At 40.2% G+C, this 13,285-nt stretch overlaps 2 protein-coding genes across 2 annotated transcripts; both read right to left on the reverse strand.

The window, feature by feature from the left end:
• Positions 1-3,605: 3,605 nt before the first annotated feature.
• On the reverse strand, positions 3,606-8,925 carry atp5mj (ATP synthase membrane subunit j). The gene is made up of 4 exons (XM_053614688.1): positions 8,788-8,925; positions 7,564-7,687; positions 7,421-7,441; positions 3,606-3,755 (listed from the first exon to the last, which is right to left on the reverse strand). Exons 2-4 carry the CDS (start codon positions 7,685-7,687, stop codon positions 3,736-3,738), a joined length of 165 nt encoding a protein of 54 aa, XP_053470663.1. The 5' UTR covers positions 8,788-8,925; the 3' UTR covers positions 3,606-3,735.
• A 1,419-nt stretch (positions 8,926-10,344) lies between these two features.
• rd3l (RD3 like) lies at positions 10,345-12,353 on the reverse strand. The gene is made up of 2 exons (XM_053614360.1): positions 10,802-12,353; positions 10,345-10,689 (listed from the first exon to the last, which is right to left on the reverse strand). Exons 1-2 carry the CDS (start codon positions 11,161-11,163, stop codon positions 10,359-10,361), a joined length of 693 nt encoding a protein of 230 aa, XP_053470335.1. The 5' UTR covers positions 11,164-12,353; the 3' UTR covers positions 10,345-10,358.
• Between the last annotated feature and the right edge of the window lie 932 nt (positions 12,354-13,285).

The raw sequence follows: 13,285 nt of genomic DNA on the forward strand, positions 1-13,285 counted from the left end.
CATACACCATGGCACAGACCGCTCCTCCACTACTTTGCAGCTTTAAACGATTTTGACTTTGAGAATTCATGCACTGAAATCATGCCTTGTTCTGCAGTAAAATGTTCTGCATCACTCTGTGATGGACCCAGTTTTCCTGGAATAGGCTCCACATCACCTGTGACTCTAACCAATATAAAGTTACTAACATCCTGAACATTTTAGTATTTTCCCTGGTCTAACACACCTATTTCAGATAATCGGCTATTTCACAGCCCTTCCCCAGCTGAAGTGGCGTGTTCAGAGATCAGGCAAAACACTATCATGTTTAAGACAGGGGGTATTCCAGGACTAGGTTTGGAGACCTGTCCCTTATATACCAGGAGTGTCCATATATATATGAATATCCGTATATATCCGTATATATATGAATATACCAGGAGTGTCCAATTTTATCCGCAAAGGGCCAGTGTGGGTGCAGGTTTTCATTCCAATCAAGCAGGAGCCAGGCTATCATGGGCACAGACTCACCCAAATTGGACAGTTGAAAACTTGAAAAGACCAGGTGACTTTTTTTTCTAATCTTCAGCTGCCCAATTTTGATGACCCTGTACCCATGATAGCCTCAGATTCCTGTTCTTGGCTGACAGGAGTGGAACCCAACATGGATTAATGATATTGTAGCCAATACACCTCACGGTTTGATGTTTTGTTCATAATGAGATGCTTTTCTGCCCGCCACAGGTGTAAAGAGTGATTATATGAGTTACTATATCCTTCCTGGCAGCTCGAACCAATGTCATTTTCCTCTGAATTCTCTTATCAACAAGGTGTTTCCATCCACAAAACTGTCTGTCACTCAATGTTTTTTTGTTTTTTTGTTTTTTTTTTCACACCATTCAGTGTAAACTCTAGAAACTGTTGTGTGTGAAAGTCTGAGATTAGGAGTTTCTGAAATATTCAAACCAACCCATCTGGTACCATCAACCATGCCACGATCAAAATCCCTTATCCATCCACATGATTGGCTGATTAGATAACTGCATGAATGTGCAGGTATACAGGTGTTCCTAATAAAGTGGACAGTGAGTGTATGTAGTGCCAGGAAGACACTGTCTTTATTACTAAGTATTGAACATCAGTTCCTTGTTGAAGGTCAGGTTTGTGAGGATAGTAATAGGTAGTTATATGGCTTAATGAATTTGTAGGCTAGCCTGTGTAATGGCAGGCTTTACAAGCTCACTACAGCCCACATATACAGTGCTGTGAAAAAGTATTTCTTCTGTTTTTGTGTAGAGCTCTTAGATCGAGGTGGACACGTACAAATTCCTGGGTGTTCACCTCAACAATAAACTGGACTGGTCCATAAACACAGATGTCCTGTATAAAAAAGAGCCAAAGTCGTCTCCACCTGCTGAGGAGACTGAGGTCTTTTGGTGTGTGCAGGACCCTGCTAAAATCGTTCTATGATACTGTGGTAGCATCTGATATCTTCTATGCAGTAGTCTCCTAGGGCAGGGGTTCCCAAACTTTTCCAGGGCAAGGCCCCCCAAATGGCGTTAAAATTTGACCGAGGCCCCCCTTTTACAAGATGTCTTTAAAACACATTAAAAATACAGACTTCTGAATATATCCCTCTTTTTTTATTATTAATAATAAAATTTTTACATTACATTAGGAATTGATTGTGTGTGTGGGGGGGGGGGGGGGTGTCTGAGAGTGAGAAAGAGAAAACACATTTATTTCTTTTTCACACCAAATTGTTGAGGACCCCCGGGCGCCCCCTGGAGGCCCCCAAGGGGGCCGCGGCACCCACTTTCAAAACCACTGTCCTAGGGAGTCGGGAGCACAGAGAGGGACAGGAAACGTCTTAACAAACTGGTTAAGAAGGCTAGCTCTGTCCTGGTCTGCCCTCTGGACAGCAGAGAGGTGGTGAGAGAGAGGAGGATGATTCCTCTCACCCCCTGTATGAGACATTGGGGTCCCTGAACAGCTCCTTCAGCAGCAGACTGCAGCACCCTCAGTGTAAGGAGCGCTACCGCAGGTCCTTCATCCCAACAGCAGTTAAACTCTTTAATACAAAAAACAACATAATGTAGCACTGCTAACTGTTTTCACATCATCAGCCAACATGTTCACAATAATTCTGCAATATGAATATATATATATTCATTTATTATGATTTGTTGCTCACCCTCTATTGTGAACTGTGTAATACTCCATTTATCAATTACATGTATATAAACAAAGAGTTATTCATTTGTCCATCCATCCATCCATCCATCTTCAACCGCTTACTCCTTTTCAGGGTCACGGGGAACCTGGAGCCTATCCCAGGGAGCTTCGGGCACAAGGCGGGGTACACCCTGGACAGGGTGCCAGTGTTACTCATCTGTATATACACTGAGGTGTTCATAATGTACATATTACCATTATTATTTTTCTATTCCTATTATTATCCTAATATTTTCAATTCTCTTCCTATTTAATGTGTATTCTTTCTTATCTGTTTTTTTTTTGTGTAATTGAGCTGCTGTAACGAGGGCATTTCCCCAGTGTGGGATCAATAAAGTTTTTATCTTATCTTTATCTAATCTAAAACTGTTTCAGAAATTAAAACAAAATCTAAGATAAAACAAAGGCAACCTGAATAAACACACAATATAGTTTAAATGATAATGTTATTTATTGAGGCAAAAAAGTTATCCAATACCAACTGGGCCTGTGTGAAAATGTATTTGCCCCCATAGTTACGAACTCCCCAAATCTATAAAACTGCATTCATGATGAGGTTCAGATGGACTAGACGCAACCAGGCCTGATTACTGCAAACCCTACAAACCTATTACAAAGACTTCGGGACTCAAAAGGACCACAGTGAGAGCCGTTATCTCCAAATGGAAAAACTCGGCACATTAGTGAACCTTCCCAGAAGTGGCTGACGTTCTAAAATCCACCTCTGAATGACCCAAAAAGCTAAATTAAAAGTTTTGGAGTGGCCTACTCAAAATCCTGATTTGAACCAATCGAGATGCTGTGGCAGGACCTTAAACAGGCAGGTCATGCTCAAAAACCCTCCAATGTGGCTGAACTAAAGCAGTTCTGCAAAGAAGAGTGGGCTACATGCTGTGAAAGACTTCTCTCCAATTATCGGAAGCGTGTGGTTGCAGGTTATTGCTGCTGAAGGTGGCACAACCAGATTTTAAGTTGAAGGGGGCAATTAGTTTTTCACATTGGTGATAGGTGTTGGATTTATTTTTGCTTCAATAAAAAAAAAAAAAAAAAAAGACTGTTTTGTGCGTGTTTACTTTGTCTTTGTTTTATTTCGTTTGCAGATCTAAAACTATTTACTACGAGATATACACAAAAAACAGAAGAAATCAGGATGGGGCAAATACTTTCCTCACAGCACTGTACATAAAATCAGTTGCACTCAAGTGTATTGGCAAACATGATCTCTTAGCAGGTATAAACCATTTCAGGAAGTCACATTCCAGGTTTTATGTCATGTCATGTTAATCAAACACGAACACTTATTTAGGTATAGTCAAATGGCTTGTGCCTGTTAGTTTACCATTTCCAGACCCCAGTAACTGTAGCACATCAAACTGAGACGACCACACAGATTGTACAGGTATTCCAAACAGAGCATTTATTAATTTCACAAACAGATAAACATCCTGGCGTCAGTGAAGCTCTTCTCGGGGAGATTTACACAGTGGGAGCAGGGGATGATCACATGGTCTGGTGGTCCAGTCAATGCGAGTGGTCAGACTCTAAAGGAGTCAAAGAAAGGTTTCCATTAAAGACAAACAAACAACTTTATCAAGGAATTAAGACAAATTACAGCACGCTGAATCGGCAGAATTTACAGTCCCCTCTGAAAGTATCGGAACGGCAAGGCTTATTCTTTTGTTTTTGCTATACACTGAAGACTTGGGTTTGAAATCAAAAGATGAATACGAGATAATAGATCAGAATTTCAGCTTTCATTTCCTGATATTTAAATCTACAATGTGTTAAACAACTTACAACAGTGTTAATTAAACAACAGCTTTAAAATGGCTTGCTTTTCTCCCATAGACAGCTTTCTGGTTTTCATGTTGGTTTATCCTTTTATAACAACAAATGCAGTCTTCACATGCAAAACCCAGGGCTCAAACCAAGAGTAGACATTCAGAGCTATTAACTGTTTAAACAATCAGTCTAACAGAGCATACCTGGCTAAGAAGAGACACCGGTCAGTCACATGTTCTAATATTTCTGATCACTCGTAAAACGAGTGGGTTTAAATGATAAACAATTCAAGCATGGAAGTCGAATACATAACGGATATGAATATCAGGAAATGAAAGCTGAAATTCTCGTCGATCATCTTGATCTCAAACCCAAACAGAAGACTTGCCATGACAATACTTTCAGAAGGAACTGTATAGATCTATATATGATCTATAAATGTTGAAATGTGAATAAATATTCCAGTGGGATTCAGTAGTGAGTTAGACAAAAATTTTTCCATTGCTCAAAACTGTCCAATTAAACTGATAAAACACACACATGCCAGGTCAGTATAAGAATTTAATACCAGTATTTTTTTTGATAACATATTGGTTTGATCAGAAATACTGAGATTTCCTGTCAGACTTTGGAATAACATTTGGCCTCATTTTTGTAATGTGAATATGTACTAACGTGATCTAATATCACCGGAGTAAAGGACAGTTCAGTAAAGGATAGTTCGGTAAAGGATAGCAGTCATAATGTAATCGGTATCTGAATAGAGTTTGATGATAATATAATAACTCCCACAAAAAAAGAAGGGATACAAAAAAGATTTCAAAGCTGAGTAACATTAAAAACTATCCAATGTGGCCTGAACAACCATCACTATTATCTAAGCATGGGCTTAGAACTAATCCGCAGTAAAACAGAACAAAAAGGAAAATGAATGTGACGTCATCTAAATCAAATATTAGAATGATAAATGATAAACAATAAGGCTTCTTTCCAGATGAATGTGACAGCATGTCGATGCACACTATATACAGATGGTAAAATGATCTGTATATATGTATATACAGATACTATCTGTTAGAGGTTTAACGCAAAGCCACGATCTGTATCTGGTTTGATGCTCAAAATATCTGTATTCGGGTTTAAAGCCAAAGTGGGCGTGGCCTAAACCAGAAAGTCAGCATGGTCTGTGAACTCTGGCTCGGACAGTTCCTCAACATCAGCTACACCACTCGAGTTAACCGCTCTCAACTAGAGACGTGTGCGAGACTGGTTTTTTTTCCCCTTTTCTTTTAACCCTGCATGCACAGTCATCATGTGTGTTTGTACTTTTCTCTTACTGAGGATGAATAAATGAACACAATAAATGCAATGTCAATAAATGAAGAATTTTTTCTGGTTAGCCTACTGAGGTGTATTGTGTAATTATTTCGGTCAGGCCAAAAGAGCGGTTTAGCTGAGAGATAGTCAATCAGCTAAGACACTTTCCCTCTGTAGTTTTGCACAGGAGATATATGGATAATGTAGTTAAATAAAAGAAGCTTATATCTACTAGAGTTGTCAAAAGTACCGGTACTTCGGTACCAAGTCTGTACTAAAAAGTTGACGGTACCAGATTACCGGTTGACCCGGTACTGACGCGCTGCCTGACACGGGGTCAGTCGCGAACTTTTCATGGGTGCACCGCGCAACAAGATGACACTGGAGCCAAAGCAGCAGCAGCTCTGCCGGTCGCCATGGTTGCATCCAAAACCGCATACTTACCTACTATATAGCAGGTGAAATACGTGTATTTCTCTCAGACGCTCGTTTTTCCGCTTTCGGTGCCATTACCGCGAAGTGTGTAAAAGCCGCGCCCCTAAAATTGATGTGCGGATAGATTAACCGTGCTTTCAGGAAGAGCGGCTGCTTAACCGCAGTATTTATTCAAGCAGATGAGTTTAAAATGATGGTAGCGGTTGCATTATGAATGTTCCAGTGTATTATTACAAGAAAACATCCTCGTTTGTGCTTACTTAATGGTTAGCATTCGCGCGTTTAACGCTAATATGGTCAGGAGTCCTTATTAACAACTTTTATTGGGGTAAAATAAATGGGAGGACATGATGGGGTTTACTAATTGTACACACCAGAGGCTTTTTGATGACCGATATATCTGAAATTTATGCGTTAGAAAATAATAGATGTGTGGAACTGTTTATAATGTCTTTAATATCACTCAGTCAGAAATTTTTTTTACTCTTGGCTGGATAACTCTAGTAGCCTTAATAAAGACAAACTTGAAGTATACAGAATGGCATTTTTAAAAATACATTTGATATTTATTTAACTTTATTTAAAAAAATAGTGTGTTCGTCAATTTGCATGTTTTTATGTTTTGTTTTGGTACAGAGTACCGTGGAATTTTACTGGTATTGGTACCCGACTATTGAAATTTTAGTACCGTGACAACTAGAGATGCACCGACGTATCGGCCGATAAAGGCTAATTTTCTCGGCCGATAGTTTAAAAACATCCGACGATCAGGGCCGATTATATCCCGTCAATCAAAAGAGGGCGGGGAGAACACATTGATTTTGTGCTGTGTGTAAAGATGATGTCTCTCTCTTGTGTGGAATGACGACAAAACTGCAGTTTGTACGCTCTAATCTCTGTACTGCTAAAATTTTACACCGGAAGTGAGCAGCAGTGAAAGGGGAGTTTCGGCGTCGAGTCTAAACCTACTCGAATTGGCGAAACCGCAATTGCATGAAATTGTTTCACACAGTCTTTCGCAGTGATGTCTGTTGGTAAATGAGACGTTTTAGCTGTACTCATGTTCAACACACGTGAATGGAAGAGGGCTTTGGCTGAATGCGTGTTGTGATGACGTCACATGACATGTCTTGGCCCAAATCTGCGGTAGTTTTGAAAAACTGCAAGCTCGAATATCGCAGTGTTTGCTCGATTTTGCGTTAATTTCCGCATTTGCAAAATCCGGGAGGAACTGAATACGCAACTGATTTGAATGACCGAATATTGATTTTTATATTTAATGTTGATTGTCGACGGACTACGATGAAAGTTATCAGTGAGCCAAATGACGTGTTCCGAAACCACTTTTACTTTACATGACGCATACGACTCGTGTAAATCTCATTTTAGGACAACCCGTGTCTTTAATACTCTCATTTTACAAGGTGATCTTATTTCAAATACAAGACATTTATACTCATAAGGAACACTATGACTCTTCCAAAAACTACAGAACCGTTTCACTTTATCCAGACCGCTAACTGTAATGTATCTTACATGACAACATGAACAACTATAGTCATCTCTCAGAAAAATTTAAGAACCTTGACGACACTGAATGTTATGTTCAAAATAAATACGTTGCCTATATATGGATAATTTAGAAGATATTTAATAAAGGAGAAATACTTACTAGACTTCACTGCTTTCTTTCCTGAAAGAAAAAGACAAACACACAATCATTACAAGCCAAAAAACAAAAAGTTCACTGCATAACGCTATGAGAATGCAAGCTCTAAAGGTACATTTCATCTACAGTATATGTAGAGAGCCTACCTCCATAGGAGAGTTTGTAGTAAAAATAAGTCATGATTCCCAGGCCAACCCAGACCTCCTGGTACGCCTTGCTGTAGTACGGGCCGACTCTAGACCACCATGTTCTAAACACAGCTCCAGCCATCTAGTGATCAGGAGAGAAACACACACAACATGAATGGAAAAAAGTCTACAGCACTTTGAGGCACTAGGAGAGTGTTGTTTTATTTTTTATTTTTTAAATGCAGCCATGTGATGTCACTGGATTATCACTAAAGGTTAAATGGGTGGAGTCGAATAAGATTCGAGTACTCTTTTAAAAAATTATTTATTTATTGAGCCTGCCCATGTTTCCAACCCATGTACACAAAACTGTTTCCAAAACCTATGGTGGTTCAACTAAAGTTACCATTAACAAGGACCGTCATGACATCACTGTTACTCGCACCTTACAGTCAGCTGCTTGAAATGAATTGAAGTTACAACTCATGCAGCTTCTCCTCATACAGATTGATGAGGATGTGAAGGGGTGTTGGGGACATGATGAGGGGCGCACGATGATGATGATGGGTGGCGTTGGGGGTGTGTCTATAAAATGACTGACAAGAGGTCAATCCAAAGACCAACAAACTTTTTTTGATGTTGAAACTGGTTTTCTTCAGCTATGTAATATACTTGTTATAAGAGAATGGCGTCAACTTTTTAAAAATCGTTTCTACATAATTTTCCACAATATTTGTTCTATTAGCAAATGAAAAATAATGACTATAGCACCTTTAAGCACATGAAAGACATGCATTTAGAGTTTTTTGCCCATCCGTAATGAGCTCGCGTGCTACAATTGGTTACCAGTCCCGTCTATCAGGGCGACATTATTATTAGCCAATCACAATTGAGAACACGGGACGGTTCTGGCCAATCATAGCACAGAAGGTGGAATCTGACGGAATACGGTTGGGGGTAAAAATAAGCAACAGTCTGCAAATTATCTAAAATTAACGACTGTACTCGAATGAATTACTAATTTAATCTGTCTAAAATGACATTTTCTTAACCTCAGATTTCAAAAACCTAACTAACATTCACGCACAGGGTTCATTAGCGTTAATGTCACTCGGCTAAGGCCTGGGCTTAACAAGAAACATATTGTTTATTCCAAACAGGAGAATTTCACTACTCTCTTCTGTTTAAGACTTATTTTACCATCTTATAAACCTGTTCTAAGACAAACAGCTCTTCACTCACCTCTAAACTGTAAGTACTGCGGATCACCCAGAGAAGGTCACTGTCCAACTGAATGCTAGCTCGCGACAGGAGACGCACAGATGAGCGGAAGTGCAAATTTGGCTTCCGGTCGATTATTACAGCATCACGTTAAAATAAAAGTCTTCATTCGTACGACTACATAATTCATAAAGTCACTTTCGGCGTTGTTTCCCCTCATATTTTTCCAGTCCCATATACCAGGGGTTCCCAAACTTTTCCAGGGCAAGGCCCCCCAAATGGCATAAACATTTGACCGAGGCCCCCCTTTTACAAGATGTCTTTAAAACACATTAAAAATACAGACTTCTGAATATATCCCCCCTTTTTTATTATTAATAATTACGTTACATCTTTACATTGCATTACATTAGGAATTGATTGTGTGTGTGTGTGGTTGTCTGAGAGTGAGAAATTGAAGACATGTTAGTGGGAGGGATGGGCACACCAAATTGTTGAGGCGCCCCCTGGCGGCCCCCACTTTGAAAACCACTGCCATACACAGTTAAGATATTTATTATTTACATATTAAAACATTTGAGCAATGTGCCAGGGGAATACATTTTATTTATGTCTTTTGACAAATGTAGTCGTATTGCCTCTGAGTCACAAGATGGCAATGTTTACCGAAGGTAGACCTTAAGAGGAAACATTTATGACAAAATTAAGTGGGTAATTTTGACATTTTATTTTCTTGCCAGTGATTAAGTCAAACATATATTTTACATACAAGATATTATAAAAGTTAGAAATGATAAAACGCATAGCAACATTTGGCTGTAGGCTACAGTGACAATATTAGGTCTGTGATCCATTTATAAGCAAAGAGGGACAGTTATATAAAGGAAACCTTGAAGGAAGGGGGGAAAACAACAAAAAAACTATTTGGCTTTAGCTGGTATTTCATGAACATATTTCACTATCCTTTTACACATAGAAGGGAAAACACCACATTAGTTAATTGATGCACACACACATATACACACACACACACACACGGGTGTAGACTGTGTGATCAGTGAATACAGAGATCTACTGAACCATACAGAGAGCTGTGCTCTTCTCTTCCCCCAGGCTTTGTAATCCAAAAATATAACTGAGATAAAGGGCCGATTAGGCTGTGTAAGTCGGTTGGTGGCTGTGTGCAGCTTACTGAGCTCATATGGCTCATGATGTTGAAAGTATTTTGTATAAATTTGGTGGACGAAGCTCTTACTGACTAGTAAACAGACATGACTGACACAATATATTTGGGAATTCCCATTTAGTTTATCAGTGGAAATTGAATAAATTAAAACCAACTGACCGAGAAACTTTATAGACTCATTTTGTGCTTACAGCATCGCATATAAAAGCCTTGCCTTAGTCAAGAGCCAGCTAAGTCCAAGCACTTTCCTTGACCCATGAAACTCAGTCTCTAATATTCTAACTACTCAAACCCAGATCACACTATTGCTGTCCTGTTTGTGTCCAGGGGAAGGTTTTTGCCTATGGGAAGGACACTGTGGTCACTAGGGTGTCTCTGAGCTATTTATGGCACTGTAGGCCTCAGGCTAGTCATAGGGAAAGGAGCGGAAGTAGGGAAGACAGTCCCTTTGGACAGTATAGGAACAAGCACTATGTAAATGCCTGTCCACGTAGCTGGATATTGTTGGGATCTCCTCTCGATGCTTTTCTTGCCCTTCTAGAGAAGATGACATTGTAGTCTTTCGGTCACGGGTGTCGATGTCTGCAGGAGAAGGCGAAACAGGAAGTGGGGCTGGAGGGAAAGACCTCCTGTAGCCCACCTCTTCTTGCCTTCTCAGGAAGTCCCTCAGCACCTGTTTGAAGATGCACACGAGCTCCCAGGGAGCGACATAATTGTGAGCCAAAATCTCACGGAACCTTAAAAGAGGTAATAAACACACACACACACACACACACACACACACACACACACTTTGGTTATTAATGATCAGTAGCTACTACATGTACAAACACCTACACGTACACATACCTGAAGAGTACAGTGGCTATGTGTGATGGTGGAATTCGGGCACAGAGCCGTTCTAGCAGTCTGCATTCGGACGCTGGTATCAGGGCAAGCAAGCCGTCCTGGGTGAGAGGCCGGCGATATCCTAGAGCACCATGGGAGCAACGTTGGCGCTCTTCCTCCAGAGCCAGACACTGTCTTTGCTCGAATTGCCATAGAAGCTCCTGGAGTAACACCCGGTTGGGGCCCATGGAGGTCGCACAGTTTGGACCCTGCTCACCTTCCTGATGGGAGGAATTCATCCAGGCCAGGAATGGCATTGCAAGACTATGGTAGGGAAGCAGAGATAGGGAGATGATTTCAGAGCGGTACAGATGTATTTCCATCAGGTTGAATATTCCAGACTTATTAAGTTTAAAAAAAAAAAATTTGTTTGATTAACAAATGAAAAAACAAAAACAAAACGCACACTATATCATGATTGGATCCTAGATACATTATATTATATACTGTATTCTGGCTTTCTAATAAAGCAAATCTCAGTTTCTTAATAGACTCATAGTCACTGCTCGTTAATGTTTCTCTCTCAATTCCTTCCCATTCAGTTATATTTGTTTTTACATCCTCAGGATAGGCTTCAGATGGAATGGACCTCAAATGGAGAAAATAACTTCAGGTCTTTCACATCACCTTACATAACTCTTGAGTAGTGCAGAAACTACTCAAAGCACCTGTGGTGATTCTCTTTCCAGAAGAAGAAGAGGCTGTTTACTGTTTAGCTAAAGTGCAGGTATGGAAGGCAACGCACAGTAAGAAAGATGGCGATAGCACCATATTACCAAAAGTCTTATCTACACTGAAAAGTAGTCAAGACCTAGTGTCACATAAATTAAAATGGAAGGCACCAATTTCTCGATCTAGGCATAAAATGTGGAAAGGGTGATTATTAAGCGAGGAGTTCGGCAGCAAACTGCAGACAAAGCAAGGAGAACTGTAAATGGAATAAAACCAGTACAAGATGAGGTTAAAGAAAAAGAAAAACAACTTAAAGGTCACATAAACAGAAAACAAAGGAGAGATTAAAAGAAAAAGAAAAAGAATGATGAATGAGGATACAAGAGAGTGTATCAAAGGGCATAATATCAGAACAGGATTGACACACACTATTGTGGGGACAACATAGCGTCCAGTAAATCTTAAGAAAGACTAAGAAATAATCAAATCTCCTCACCTTGGATTGAACGGACGATACCCATGATGCCGTGACTCCATATGGTAAACCTTGAAATGATGAAAAGATTAAGATAGGATAAGACACTAAATGAATGACAGACAGACAGAGTGTTAGAGATAGCAGTGTTGATGCCAGTGTTCGGTAAAGTTAAGAGAGAGGGAGAGTGACTGCTTCCCCTGCCTACAGCAAACTGCCTTCTGTCTCTCTGCTCTGATAACCAGCCTCCGCTCGCTGACCCTGTTTCCATTCAATCCAACCACACACACACACACACACACACACACACACACAGACGTGCTGGCATACACATGCACTCTTTGCACATCCTTCAGATCAAGTTGTTAAGGTCGTGAAACAGTAATATGTTCAGTAAGTTCATAGAAGCTTCTCACATCATGATGTAAAGTAGTATGTAAAGAAACCCTATTGTGTGTTAGCCTGCGAGATTAATAGATTAGATCTGCTCAATTTATTTCCACCCATGAACCCATTACAGTGTAAATGAAGTTTCACAGACCCCCATATGATCAGAGCATTTTTGAGTATAGTCCAATTATTCCAATATTAAACACATTACGCACATATAGACCATCATCTTTATTTATGGAACGAAACAATGAAGGGGGGGGGCACCTCCGCTGTTGGGGGCTCGAATCCCATCTCCGCCCTGTATGCACAGAGTGTGCATGTTCTCCCTGTGCTTTGAGGGTTTCCTCCAGGTACTCCGGTTTCCTCCTCCAGTCCAAGGACATGCGTTGTAGACTGATCGGCATTTCCGAATTGTCTGTACTGTGTAAATGGGTGTGTGAATGTGTGTGATTGTGCCCTGCAATGGGTTGGCAACCCATCCCGGGTGTCCCCCGCCTTGTGCCCCGAGTTTCCTGGGTTAGGCTCCAGGCTCCCCACGACACTGTGTGGGAACAGAGTTATGGAAAATGGATGGGTGGATGGACAGTGCGGTATAATGCATTACAACCCCAATATTGATTATTTTCCTATAACAGCAAACCCTGTCATACTTTATTTAATTCTTCTTATATCATAGAAATGTGCCAAAACGAACAATCTTTTATTTATTAAAGAATGACAAGTTGTACTTTTTTGTCTGTATATAGTTACATTTAATGTTGCGGAACGTATGCGAAACAAGTTTGTCCCTATTATCATATATGTCCTTGCAGCTATAAGTAGTTGTCTCATCACTAGCCTCTCTCTCTCTCTGTCTCTCCCTCTCTCACTCTCTCTCTCTCTCTCTCTCTCTCTCTCTCTCTCTC

This window comes from Ictalurus furcatus, chromosome 25 (assembly GCF_023375685.1).
Source record: "Ictalurus furcatus strain D&B chromosome 25, Billie_1.0, whole genome shotgun sequence".
In the NCBI taxonomy this organism is placed as follows: domain Eukaryota; kingdom Metazoa; phylum Chordata; class Actinopteri; order Siluriformes; family Ictaluridae; genus Ictalurus; species Ictalurus furcatus.